Source organism: Brassica napus, chromosome C1 (assembly GCF_020379485.1).
Source record: "Brassica napus cultivar Da-Ae chromosome C1, Da-Ae, whole genome shotgun sequence".
Classification (NCBI taxonomy): Eukaryota; Viridiplantae; Streptophyta; class Magnoliopsida; order Brassicales; family Brassicaceae; genus Brassica; species Brassica napus.
This window is the reverse complement of record NC_063444.1, coordinates 830762-843018: the sequence shown is the minus strand read 5'-3', so window position 1 is coordinate 843018 and position 12257 is coordinate 830762. Positions and strand designations below refer to the sequence as shown.

The window sequence follows — 12257 nt, the reverse complement described above, 5'->3', positions numbered from 1 at the left end:
CTGTCTTTATAGAAAGTAGTTCCAAATAATTAAAAAAACATCTATCGACATACATTTGATCAAGTTTGAGAACGAATCTCATCGCCAAAATTTTCTATGCACCTATAAAAATCGAATTGAATATACTTACTTGTCATAAAATACTACAGTTAATATATAAAGCAAACAATTATATACTTTAAATATAATCAATTGAAAGTGAATTTATTAACCTTCCGATCGATTTTCTAAACGCATGATATCTATCCACTGTCGTATAAACTACATCCCCATACAAATAAAAATATCCAAATTAGATATAAAGATAAATATATTTTAATGTCCAAGATAGTTATGTTAAGTTGGCTTGGTTAACTTGACCCAAGAAGAAAAAGGGTTGGGAGTAGAAGGAACATGTCTCACAATTCACATTCAAGTCAAGCAAACCTCAAAGAATGGCATTTCTTCCCTTCATTGGCATAAAGAAAAGTAATGAACTTCAGAGCAATTTTTATCTCTAATAGTAATCATGAAAAAACAAAAGATAAGTATCAGAGCACTTTATCTCTAATAATAGTCAATTCTTTTTATAGAACGATATAATCACAATTATATCATCATAGGCATTTTAAGATGTTTTAGATTGACTAGGAATTGTGAGACTCAACTGAAATTTCAAAACATATTGATAATTCAATGTGGGATAATATTTTATAACATAATTACTATTTATTTTGACATACAAATGGTAAGTGTACAATTAGGAAAGAAGGAATCATGTGACATTCAACCACAAATATAGATAGTAATTAATTTAAACAAATCTGATTTGACCATTGTCATTGTCTTTTGTTTATAACATATTTCTAAAAGTCAGGATCACACACCAATTTTTTGTATAAATACACATAGGACCAACTTGATTTGGTAAAAGGAAACTAAAAAGTGTGTGTGAGAGAGAGTAGAGAAAATGGGCAAAGGAAGAGCGCCATGTTGTGACAAAACCAAAGTGAAGAGAGGACCATGGAGCTACGACGAAGACCTGAAACTCATCTCTTTCATTCAGAAGTATGGTCATAAGAACTGGAGATCTCTCCCTAACCAAGCTGGTAATGTTTCTGATCTTAAAGCCTTGGTCTTCCTTGGGCTTTTTGAAATCTTCTGGTTCTGTAATCTTATGTCTATCCATGTATGCATGTAATGAAGGATTGTTGAGGTGTGGCATGAGTTGTCGTCTTCTCGATGGATTAATTACCTCAGACCTGATGTGAAACGTGGAAATTGAACCAAATCTCGACCGGTCGGTTTATTTATAAGTTATATAACTCCTCGTTTGTTCTTGAGGCAACTAAAAATACGAATATTCATGATGATAAGAAGAAGCATTTGGATTCATTCAATAGAGAATATGTTTTCAAAGTAACTCATTAGACTTGTACAAAACTTTAAATCTAATGAAAAGCCATATCTAGTAGTAGATTATTTCATCTTCTTCTTCTTCTTCATGGGGGTGGGTGGTCTTATAACTCCTAAGCAGAGTCGGTTCCGGTCAACAAAGATTTGGCCGGGGGGATCATTGCCACACCGAACCTTTCTTCCTTGGAGTACTTCTTTCGTAAAGCTCCCTTCTTACTCTCACTCCCTTCTTCTTGTTGCTTCCACTGCTGAAACGCCAATAGCTTCGCACAATCCCTGTTTCATCATCATTGTGTAAACAATCAATCAGCTTGATGAAGATGGAAAAGGATCTTTTGTTTTACACACACTCACATGAGCTGAGTCTCAGAATAGCCGGTGTGATGCTTGAGAGTGTTAGTCCAAATGGGAACTTGGTGAAGAGCTGATCTCGCTGCGTAGATTGCAGCTGCAGCAACCAGTGATGGGCTGAACATTATGGTCGTGTCGTAATGCATTACTCCTAACTCAGCCAGATAGTGCACCATGTTCTCCATCTGAAAGACATAAAACAAGAACCAGTTTGAGAAACTGACAAAACCAGTCTGTAATAAAAGATCTCTTACTCGTTGGTCTGCAATGGAAGCTTTGATGAAACGTGCGAGGAAGACGTAATGTGTCGGAACCGTCAAGTACCACTCGAGTGTAGACAGTATTGTCTTCTCCATCACCAGAATCTGTTTGTGACTGTATGCGTGGTCTGCAATGTCAGCTAGATCCTCCACCTGTGGTGGCCAGATCTCTTCGTATTTGGATGACATGAGAAGCGCACTGAGACCAACCAGCTGAAGCTCTTTTCTAGGTATAGGCTTAGCAGACAAGAACCGATCCATGATGTTAACGGTGAGGTAAAACGTCTCAGGGTTTAGCTCGAATCTGACGCATACATCTATCAGCCATTCAACGAGAATCAGTCTCATCTTCTCGTTAATCTCAGGCTGTGACCTCATGTAATCAGTTGGACGCCATTCACTCTGCCAATGTTTATACAAGTTTCATTAACACAATGTCACAAAAGGAAAGATTCATGAATGAGTAAGTAAGTTTAAGTAGGAACCTCAACAGACTTGTAGAAGCTGTAGATATCTTCCACATACTCAACAGCTGCAAGGTCACTCTTAGCATCAACAGAGTCGATATCAACAATCTCTTCTTTCTTCTTTAAACCACCACAAGCAGCCTGTGAATAATAAATAGCAAACAGAAATTTACAGAAGAGACCAAACATGAAAAGAATCATTAGTCAAATGTTAACCTTGCTTCTAGCGGTGAGAACAGATGTGTAAGAGACTGTTGTTTTCTTCTTCTCCTGGACAGCAACTAAACCAAGTTCTTCATCACTGTCTGAGCTTATCTCTATAACCTCTACGTCCTTTGGTTTCTCAGCTCTTTTCTTTGGCTTTGGTACCGCCACAGGTTTAACAAGCTGCAAATGCCAAAAACGATATTAACATGAGCTATTAACAGATCTACACAAACTTTGAGATGTGTTACCTCAACGAGTGGGGCGTGTTGAGAGCGTGTACGAGGATGGTTGATCTTAGCCGGGTCGTTGTTCTTTGGGTGATTTCGTCGAACAACATTGCCTATATCACGAAGAACCTGGCGGTTTCTTCCTTTCGCAGCCTTCTTGTCATCATCATCTTCCACTATCACAACAACATCACCTTCATACACAACAACCAAGTTCACATCTTTTTAGATTCAGTAAATTAAAAATTAATTCACAACTATAAATAACAAGAAATTCAAGAACAGAACTCAAAACCCAGAAACAAGAGTTTCAGATTTATAGATATGAGTTTTGATAATAAAACCGATTTAAAACAAAAAAAATCAAAAGAACATCTCGGATCAATCTCTGTACCAGTGGTTTGCTGAGGAACAATCGATCGAGACGCCATCATTTTCGTTAGTATTTTCTCTCTTCTTCTTCTTCTTCTTCTTCTTCCGATGATTAGTACTAAAATAGTGGGGCCTCTATAAAGGAGGCTTCTTGAGGAAGATGAGCGGTTTCTCCCAACGGTCTGATTTTTCTAATTTTGATTTCAACGGTGCCGATGGAGTCTTCATCCAACGGTGGAAAACTGATGCTCATCCGTTTAGGGTTGAATATCTTGGGCTATAGATAACGAGAATATCTTTTTGCATAAGGCCCAAAAGCCCATTAAGTGCTTTGGTCTGTTTGATGAAAACTGGCTGGCAGCATGTAGAGAGAGTTATTATACCTGGCAGCTCCATTGTCTGAATTTGAATGTTTGGTTCCCTCAACCTACACAAGTAACAAAAGGCTTTTGATGTAATGCATCTCATTTTTGAATTGATTCATATCAAACACGATTAACTCTGTAGTTCTAAAAAAGAAACGTAAATAGTCAAATCAAATGTCTTTAAGTATCTCTAAATACACCAACATATACCAAATATGGAGATGCTACACGTAAAATAGACTTTTTCAGACGATAGCTTTAGGCTGAATCTGCTCAAAGTCGAAAACCTCAAACATGAGCCTCCGAACATCAGGCTTTCCGTAGACGGTATACGCTAGTCCGTGAATAGCTTGCTGAACAGCTGTCGTCGCAGGATTCCTAAGTCTCCGGTTATGCTCATACCGATCGTGAACCTCCTCCGAGTAGATTATAAAGTTGTGAAGACGTTTCTCCCTCAGATACCTACCGCAGAACTTGTTCATCAACAAACGCCTGTGCTTCTCTTGCAGCCACTTGCCAGGCGCGTCTAGGTGCTTCATCAGCAAACGCTCCGCCATCGCTATGTCCTGTATCTTCTGCCCCACGTATTCCAATCTCTCGAAACAGAACCGAGGGTGTTCGAACTTGTGCTTTGAAGGATGCAAGAAGCAGAGCTGAAGGAAGTGAAAATGTTAAAAAAAGAAGGAAAGTTTAACATAGTGCATGACAAAGTTCATTGATCTCTTTACCTGTAAACCGAGTCCAAGCTCGATGTTTCTCGCTTCGGTTATCTCTTGGATTCTATCGTTCATCTGTAAAGGGTATCCTAAGGCCTGCATGACTTTGGGTTTGCTGTCGAAATCCCAAATGTTCCCTCTGAAACGGTGCATTCCAGGTGGAACACAGGCTCTGAACAGCCTCGGGTGTGCGAACAAAGCATCTTCAGGAGGCTGAAAGAAACCAAACATCAGTCTAAGTACTTAAACAGTGTGTTTTGTAGCTTTTGATTCATTTACCTTGTACGTAGCAATATCTTGCCAGCCTAGCTTCTTGCCTTCGAACTCAACAGAGACATAATCTACATCCTCAAGCTGTCTCCTAGCTCGAGGCTGGCAGTCATCTGCGTCCGGATCCATCCCAAACACCTCGAAAAGCACACGGTACACTTCCGGCATCCCGTAGCATAGATAGATTGCACCAAACAAAGCCCAGAACACAGATCTAGCGTGGAAACAAGACAAAGTAAACATGGATAAGTAGCAAGTATATGTCACAGGGATACAAAATAGTATAATGGGAAGCAGATATACTGAACATATCAAAAGAGTTTAATGTTCATATTTGGCAACAAACGATGATCTTAGCAACTAAACATAAAAGTTAAATTCACTAATCAAGTTGTTGAATAGAATCAGACACCAATCAGTTCATGCTACAACAAACTCAATTTCTCGTCTAAGATCCAATTCTCAGCTCAAATCAACCTAAACTATGGATAAGTAGTAAATATATGTCACATTCAGGAAACACTTTTATTATATTATTGAACTTATCATAAGAGATAAATATTCAAACCAGCTAAAAGCTCTTAGCAACTAAGTTACATACAAGAGTATGATAAATACTTAGGCATGTCTAAACATTAAAGATAACTCCCTTAAACAAGTTTTTAAAGAGAATCAGACAACAGTCACTTCATGTCACAACAAAAGTAGATAAAACTCAAACTCAAACTCTTGACTAAAGATTCAACTCTCAACTTCAACAAGAGAGGAAACTTACTTAACCACTGGCTCACGATCTTTCCTAAGCAACTTATCGATATCATCATAAGGAAAGACAAGATTCTGCAAGTTAGCCGCTTTGATCCACCTGGGGAGAAACCTCTTCCCAATCAAAGCGAACACTCTCTCCCTCATAGGCCCCGGAGGCTCCCTCGGATACCTCTGCAAGAAAAACTCAGTAATCGCAAGCTCGATCACATACTGCCCTAAAAACCAAAGCCTCGAGTGCCCGTTCTTCACGTGCCTCGCACGTGCCCTGTCGCAAGAAGGATGCTGAAACGCTAAATAGAGAAGCGTGTCGAAATGCTTCGCAGGATTCTCGTCGCTTAGGGTGGAGGAAGGTTCGAGGGAGTATCCCAAGGCTTGTTTGGCTTCGAGGAGGTACTCGTCGATCCATGTTCTGTCGGAGGAGTTGAGGTTCGAAGGAGGGAGGCAGGAGCTGAGTAAAGGGAAAGACTTTAGAGAGAGCTGCGGGCTGTTGAGGAACCTTTCCGCTAGCTTCTTGTCGTCTAGTGGCGGGCGAAGGATGAAGCGTTTGGGAGGGAGTTTCTTCTTGGAGGGAGTGGCGGTGGATTGTTTGCGCTGGGCTAGCTCCTTGAGGAGACGCTGAGGGCTGTCTCGTGGGAGTCCCTGAGTCTCTGAAGCGAGGGAGGCGTGGATTCGGAGGATTTGGAGTCTGGGTTTGGCGAAAGTCGAGGGCTTTAGCTGGAACTGAGAGATTGAGGAAGAGAAGGAGAGTTTTTCGGGTGAGACGCGGTGGAGAGAAGAGGATGGAGATGATGAAGAACAAAGCTCCATTGAGTTGTAGAAACTTGGGTCGCGCAAGGCGCGATTTTGATTGCAGCGGAGGGAGAGAAAGGAAATGGTGAATAGGAGTGAGTGCTTCTGTGTTCCATTGGATAAGGTGTAGATTTTCGCGATACCGTGTAGATTCTTTGCTGGATCAAAGGTTTTTTAGTGTAATGTTTTGGGTCCATAAAGCCCATTTAAAAGCCCATTATATTACAGTGAGACATATTGGATTCTTCTTATTGAGCCTGCATACCATCTTTATCGAAAATTTTGTTTGTTATGGGTTTTATTTTTTATTGGATTCAGTTCGCCTTCGTAATAAGTAGTTTTGTAATTTTTTTCCCGACAGAACTAGAATTTTATTGATCTTCCATCGGTTACAACCTGTGAAAGGTTCTAAAACAAAAAAAATAATGTTATTATAGTAATTTAATTATGTATTAATTTTCCAAAACCAGTTGAAACACTACTGCAATGACATCTGTCCTTTTAAGTTTGGAACCGATTCTTAAAACCCTGTAATCAGAACCTTTCAACGTTCTCTCACCAAAATTAATTTATTTTTCTTTTTTCTTAAATGCTAAAAACTCATTGAAGAGCTTGCCGATAGAACTGCTCAAACTCATAATACAAATTTGGAATAAACTAACATCAGTAGACAATTTCCGAAAGGCATATTATTACATAAGCAGATTTATGCGCCGTTTGGTGAACCCGATATAACAAGAGATGTGAATTTGACGATGTAACAAAGTTTTGTAATTTATAATTTTGCAGCAAATATGGTTTGAATTGTTTTTTTTTCTTTAATCCAGTATAAGTTAGATTTTTCTTCGAATCTCTGTTACATTGGATACTCGTACTTTCTCTACAGCACGAGTAACTTCCGAGGACAAGTGAAACTAAACCGTGAAGAGTTGAGAAACATGTAATCATGGCAATAGAGCAGAGATTCAATAGTGTGATCAATATTATTGAAAAATACACTTTACAGGAAAAAGATTCCCTTTCGTGTTACTCTTTGTTCTCTCGACCACATGGCACATGATAATCCGAATTGTATAGAAATAAATACTATAAATATCAAACACTAGAAGACGCACGAGTCCTCCCATTTTGGTCGTTTTAGTATATTTACATCCATTTGTGTTATTTTAATTCAAAACATTTGTCAATGCAAAAGCATAAGCTTCATTTTAAATATATTTTCCTTAAATAAATATTTATGAATATTATTTTTAACAAAACATTATATGATATATATCTAGTTACTTTTTTGGCTGTAGTATATCTAATATATAATGTAATAGGATACAATTAACATGCCTATCTTCTTCTTTTTTTCGATCGGGCCTCTAGTAGAACAATGCTATTTGTTTTTTTTTTTTTTACGGTAAAAGCCTGTCATATATTATTAACCTGAAACTGTGTAATCCTGGCGGAGATTGTTAAAATACAGGACAAACATAAAAATAAACAACAAAATATAATATTTGAGTATCTTCTTTGAGTTCATCTTATTGCTATTTCATTGTATTTTGATTGTCATATTCTGATTTCACGGATCCAGTTCGGTAGGTTAAAGTTTCTTTGTTTTACTTTTGATCAAGTTAGGGACCAGACTATTGTCACCTTCAAAAGTGATTAAATGTTGCATATTGCAAAACTTGCAATTCCACTTACAGAGCTGTAGAGCAGATGACTCCACTACTGTTTACTAATCCACAAAAGTGATGTGATGAATGGTGATTTCATGTAATTGCGTCCGTTCTGCTTTTAATACTGTTCAGCACACATCCCTTAATCATAGCCAAAGCTTTGGTGGATACAAATAATACCAATTATGGACTGACTTGCTTAATCTCTATTATCCAAATTGAATGTTATATTAACAAATGACCTTTCCACAAGAATAAATAAGAATTGTATTTTTGTTTTGTTGCGTTCTGATCTGTTCTTTCCTCTTGTCTGCAGTGATTACTTGTTTTTTTTATAAAAGCATATATTCGAGGAAGACGATTCAACCATTTGCTTTTAATGTGTAAAATACAGTATATAAATAAATCATAATCCCTCGGTTTCTAAAAAATATATGTTTTAGAAAAACAAAATTGTTTAAAAAATACATTTTTTACATTTTCAATATATAAATTAATTGCAAATTGTAAACTTCAAAAAACATAATTGTGTTTATTAAAATTATATTGGTTAAAAGCTACGGGGAATAGTTAATTACGAAAAATAATGTATTGGTAACTAAAATGTGATATGTTTTTTTAATAAGTACTCCATCCGTTTCATTTTAATTATCGTTCTATGTTTATGCACACAGACTAAGAAAACATATGATTTTGTGTATTTTTAAAATAAAAACACAACCTATAAAAATAACTATATTTCAACCAATAGAAAAATAAAGTGGATAATTTTATTAATAAATTTTGCATTGAAACACTAAAACGATACTTATTTTGAAACAATTTTTTTTCCTACAATGATAATTATATCGAAACTGAGGGAGTATGAAAATCTTAAAATATGGAGTACATCTTTCTGAAACAGGGGGTAAATTTTTAATAACCAGATGACCCGATCAAAATTAGCAAATTATAGTTAATGGGAAATTGTTATCTCGATACAGGCACGATTAATATATATATATAGTATATCTGTATATGATAAAAAAAAAAGAGATGATATCATGGAATGTATCACTGGAATTGATTGGCAATCTCTACAATTTTCAACCTCGAGCTAGGAGACAGCTTGAAAATTGTGAAGACCAAGTTACTGAGCTTACATCTTTGTTTTCTTATTTTCCTTTGAAAAAATTAAGTTAAAATAATGTAAATGAATTATTCCATTGCATATTCTTATAAAATTCTTATTTACTTTACTTTTTACAGAAACCATTTAAGGCATATATAGTGAAATGATTTATCATGTTTTGTGGAATAGAAAAAGGACATGGGTTTCTTAGGAAAAGTATACTAAATGATAAATAATAGAAGCGTGATTGCCTTTACTTGCATTGCATGGAGTAGCCCCTTTTGAATGACTGAATTGAAGAATTGTTCTCGTCAACTATTTTTGTTTCTTTTTTAAAACGTCAACTAAAGTCTAAATCAACAATCGCTCCACCATAGATTAAAAAAAAACTATATATATAAAACAGTAGCTGTTGATATAGCGTAAAAAAGACAGCCATAATTAAACCCATTATCATGTCAACTGATTTGGACAATCTGTAGCTTTCTTCCCTAGATATGTAGCTAATTAATCCGTGTGTAACTTGGTGACTACAAGATCCAAAACTCTATTGTATGGTTAGTAAAAAAAATTATGAAACCGTGAGATTCCTTCATTCTGTTATCTTTAGGCATTATACTGCTACTTGTCAAAATAAAGATAATCGTAGTTAATTAAGACTAATTAACTAATATATGTATCTAGAAAAGTATAGCAGTCAGGAGTAGTGGTTGAGATATGAGAAAGATTCAAGGTGGCTATATGACACAATTATTCGCAATGCTAAGTGAAGCATCGTTATCAATCTCGATCGCCATCACTTTCTATTCCCTCATATAGATAATCCTTGTGATCATACACACACAATATATAGACAAACTAATAATATAACATCGACAAGCTAACAATGATAAAGTACAAAAAAATAATGGCGTGTACGTAAAACGGTTTTTAATTACATAAATCATAGATTTGAAATTAACCATAAAAATTATAATACTTAAACATTCGTTCAAAGACCCTTAAAATGATGCCAAAAGTTATAATAGTATTTAGTCTTTTTTTCTTATAATAATGAAAATGCAAGCTGGCCGGTGCTACTTGTGCCCACTATAGAAAATCATACTGTATAAGTTCCTTTACTCCATTCATGTAATCTATATATATATAAACACAAAATTGAAATCACAATAAAAAGACAGAAAGCGAGTTTAAATAGTTTTAAACAACAAAATGGCTGCGAAGAATCTCTTATTGCTCTTTATCTCTCTTTTTCTCACCGTGAACCTCGTCTCCGCTCAACTCCGCCGCAACTTCTACGCCGGAAGCTGTCCCAACGTCGAACAAATCGTAAGAGACGCCGTTCAAAAAAAAGTCCAGCAAACTTTCACCACCATCCCCGCTACTCTCCGCCTCTATTTCCACGATTGTTTCGTCAATGTAAACCATTTTATTGATTTATTGTTTTAACTTCATTTTCATTTCTTTTGGGTCTAACTTATGAAATTAATTTAATGTCTTAGGGTTGTGATGCCTCGGTGATGATAGCATCGACCGGTAATAACAAGGCGGAGAAAGATCATCCGGATAACTTGTCGCTGGCCGGAGATGGATTCGACACCGTTACTAAAGCTAAACAAGCTCTTGACGCCGTTGCAAATTGCCGTAATAAAGTTTCTTGCGCTGATATTCTCACCATAGCTACTCGTGACGTCGTTAATCTCGTTCGTAACTCATCACTATCATATTCACTACATCAATCACGAATTATAATCATTAACTTTAATGCTAAATGATATAATATTTATAGGCGGGTGGACCAAGATACGAAGTGGAACTAGGAAGGCTTGATGGGCTATCGTCTACGGCGGCTAGCGTCGAAGGGAAACTGCCACAGCCGACGGACGACGTCAACAAACTCACTTCACTTTTTGCCAAAAACGGCCTTAATCTTAACGAGATGATCGCTCTCTCCGGTATTGTTCATTCGGACCAAACTTATATGTGGTGACTTAACATGACAAATATTTCGGTTTAGTTTGATTAGGATTTGATTTGGTTTTAGAATAACAAACTTCTTTAAAGTGATTTCATAATAAACCAAATATTAATTTAATTCTTAATATATTTCAATTTTAAAATTTAAATTTAAATAGTATCTAGTACATCCGTTTAGTTTAAAATCTATGGTCCTAATATAATTTTGGTTCGATATTGAAAACAGGAGCGCACACATTAGGATTCGCCCATTGCACCAAAGTGTTCAACAGGATATACACTTTCAACAAGACAACGCAAGTAGACCCCACAGTTAACAAAGGTTACGTGACAGAGTTACGAGCTTCATGTCCTAGAAACATAGACCCAAGGGTGGCTATAAACATGGACCCAACAACACCTAGACAATTCGACAACGTTTACTACAAAAACTTGCAACAAGGGAAAGGATTGTTCACGTCAGATCAAGATTTGTTCACAGACCGTCGGTCAAAGACAACCGTTGACTTATGGGCCAATAATGCAAACTTGTTTAATCAAGCTTTTGTTAACTCAATGATCAAGCTTGGTCGTGTTGGTGTTAAAACCGGTCGTAATGGCAATATCCGTCGTGATTGTGGAGCCTTCAATTGAATTTAAATACTCATCGATTTCTTCTATTTTTATTCAATTTCAGTTGTTGTTTAGGATGGTTTCATGATGCTGGTTCTGCTCCAGTATAATAAGTCTCAATTTTGGGTTTCAGTTTGCTAAAAGTAAAAATGCAAACCTAAAGTTGTATACCTTTGCTAGAATCCTAGTCTCTTAATAAATCTGATTCATATGCATTGACTCTCAAATAAGCTATATCTCATCAATATGATTCAAACCACAAATGTTCGATGGTATGTATGGGGGTCTAAGCCCGAAGACTTTAACTCCAACAGAGGCTTCGACATCTACCAAAGCCCAGTCTACAACATCGCAGTCCATCAAGCCAACTGATCACTCTTATAACGGTAACAGGGGAACAACTCACATGACGCCAAAGCACGGTCTCTGTACGACGCAGCCAGCTAAGGATGTTCAGCTATTCAACTGTTTTGATTCCTTAAAGCTGTGTGCTGTCACATTCTGAACTGTGCCCTAATTGCCTTTGTCTTAGTCATTCCTCTACTATATAATGTAATGAACCTCTATCGTTGTAACCAAGCAGAGTAACACTCATAATAAAGTTATCTTCTTCTTCAATCTTTCCTTAAGCTTCTCTGAGCTTTCATGCTATTAGAGCCAGGATGTTCAGCTATTCAACCGTTTTGATTCCTTAAAGCTG

General features: G+C 36.6%; 3 protein-coding genes across 3 annotated transcripts; 1 reads left to right on the top strand and 2 right to left on the bottom strand.

Annotated features, from left to right (window-relative positions):
• Window positions 1–1349: 1349 nt before the first annotated feature.
• On the bottom strand, window positions 1350–3576 carry LOC106426858 (cyclin-B1-1). The gene is made up of 7 exons (XM_022694405.2): window positions 3302–3576; window positions 2929–3101; window positions 2690–2860; window positions 2492–2614; window positions 2001–2408; window positions 1750–1931; window positions 1350–1671 (listed from the first exon to the last, which is right to left on the bottom strand). Exons 1-7 carry the CDS (start codon window positions 3339–3341, stop codon window positions 1509–1511), a joined length of 1260 nt encoding a protein of 419 aa, XP_022550126.2. The 5' UTR covers window positions 3342–3576; the 3' UTR covers window positions 1350–1508.
• A 207-nt stretch (window positions 3577–3783) lies between these two features.
• LOC106426857 (ribonuclease III domain-containing protein RNC1, chloroplastic) lies at window positions 3784–6326 on the bottom strand. The gene is made up of 4 exons (XM_013867586.3): window positions 5406–6326; window positions 4640–4844; window positions 4373–4573; window positions 3784–4297 (listed from the first exon to the last, which is right to left on the bottom strand). The coding sequence occupies exons 1-4, from the start codon at window positions 6203–6205 to the stop codon at window positions 3890–3892; spliced, it is 1614 nt and encodes a 537-aa protein (XP_013723040.1). The 5' UTR covers window positions 6206–6326; the 3' UTR covers window positions 3784–3889.
• Window positions 6327–10048: 3722 nt separating this feature from the next.
• LOC106426871 (peroxidase 50) lies at window positions 10049–11770 on the top strand. Its single transcript, XM_048745009.1, has 4 exons — window positions 10049–10387; window positions 10471–10671; window positions 10758–10923; window positions 11172–11770. Exons 1-4 carry the CDS (start codon window positions 10181–10183, stop codon window positions 11576–11578), a joined length of 981 nt encoding a protein of 326 aa, XP_048600966.1. The 5' UTR covers window positions 10049–10180; the 3' UTR covers window positions 11579–11770.
• Window positions 11771–12257: the final 487 nt, after the last annotated feature.

What these genes read in the sequence shown, in the direction of transcription:
- LOC106426871 (XM_048745009.1), top strand. Translation starts at nt 10,181, where the DNA reads ATGGCTGCGAAGAATCTCTTATTGCTCTTTATCTCTCTTTTTCTCACC. An exon ending in CTCGTGACGTCGTTAATCTC is followed by an intron (nt 10,672 to 10,757) that starts GTTCGTAACTCA and finishes TAATATTTATAG; the next exon opens with GCGGGTGGACCAAGATACGA. An exon ending in CGAGATGATCGCTCTCTCCG is followed by an intron (nt 10,924 to 11,171) that starts GTATTGTTCATT and finishes TATTGAAAACAG; the next exon opens with GAGCGCACACATTAGGATTC.
- LOC106426858 (XM_022694405.2), bottom strand. Translation starts at nt 3,341, where the DNA reads ATGATGGCGTCTCGATCGATTGTTCCTCAGCAAACCACTG. An exon ending in TGTTCCTCAGCAAACCACTG is followed by an intron (nt 3,102 to 3,301) that starts GTACAGAGATTG and finishes TTGTGTATGAAG; the next exon opens with GTGATGTTGTTGTGATAGTG. An exon ending in TTCTCACCGCTAGAAGCAAG is followed by an intron (nt 2,615 to 2,689) that starts GTTAACATTTGA and finishes TATTATTCACAG; the next exon opens with GCTGCTTGTGGTGGTTTAAA.
- LOC106426857 (XM_013867586.3), bottom strand. Translation starts at nt 6,205, where the DNA reads ATGGAGCTTTGTTCTTCATCATCTCCATCCTCTTCTCTCCACCGCGTC. An exon ending in GATCGTGAGCCAGTGGTTAA is followed by an intron (nt 4,845 to 5,405) that starts GTAAGTTTCCTC and finishes TTTCCACGCTAG; the next exon opens with ATCTGTGTTCTGGGCTTTGT. An exon ending in AAGATATTGCTACGTACAAG is followed by an intron (nt 4,574 to 4,639) that starts GTAAATGAATCA and finishes GGTTTCTTTCAG; the next exon opens with CCTCCTGAAGATGCTTTGTT.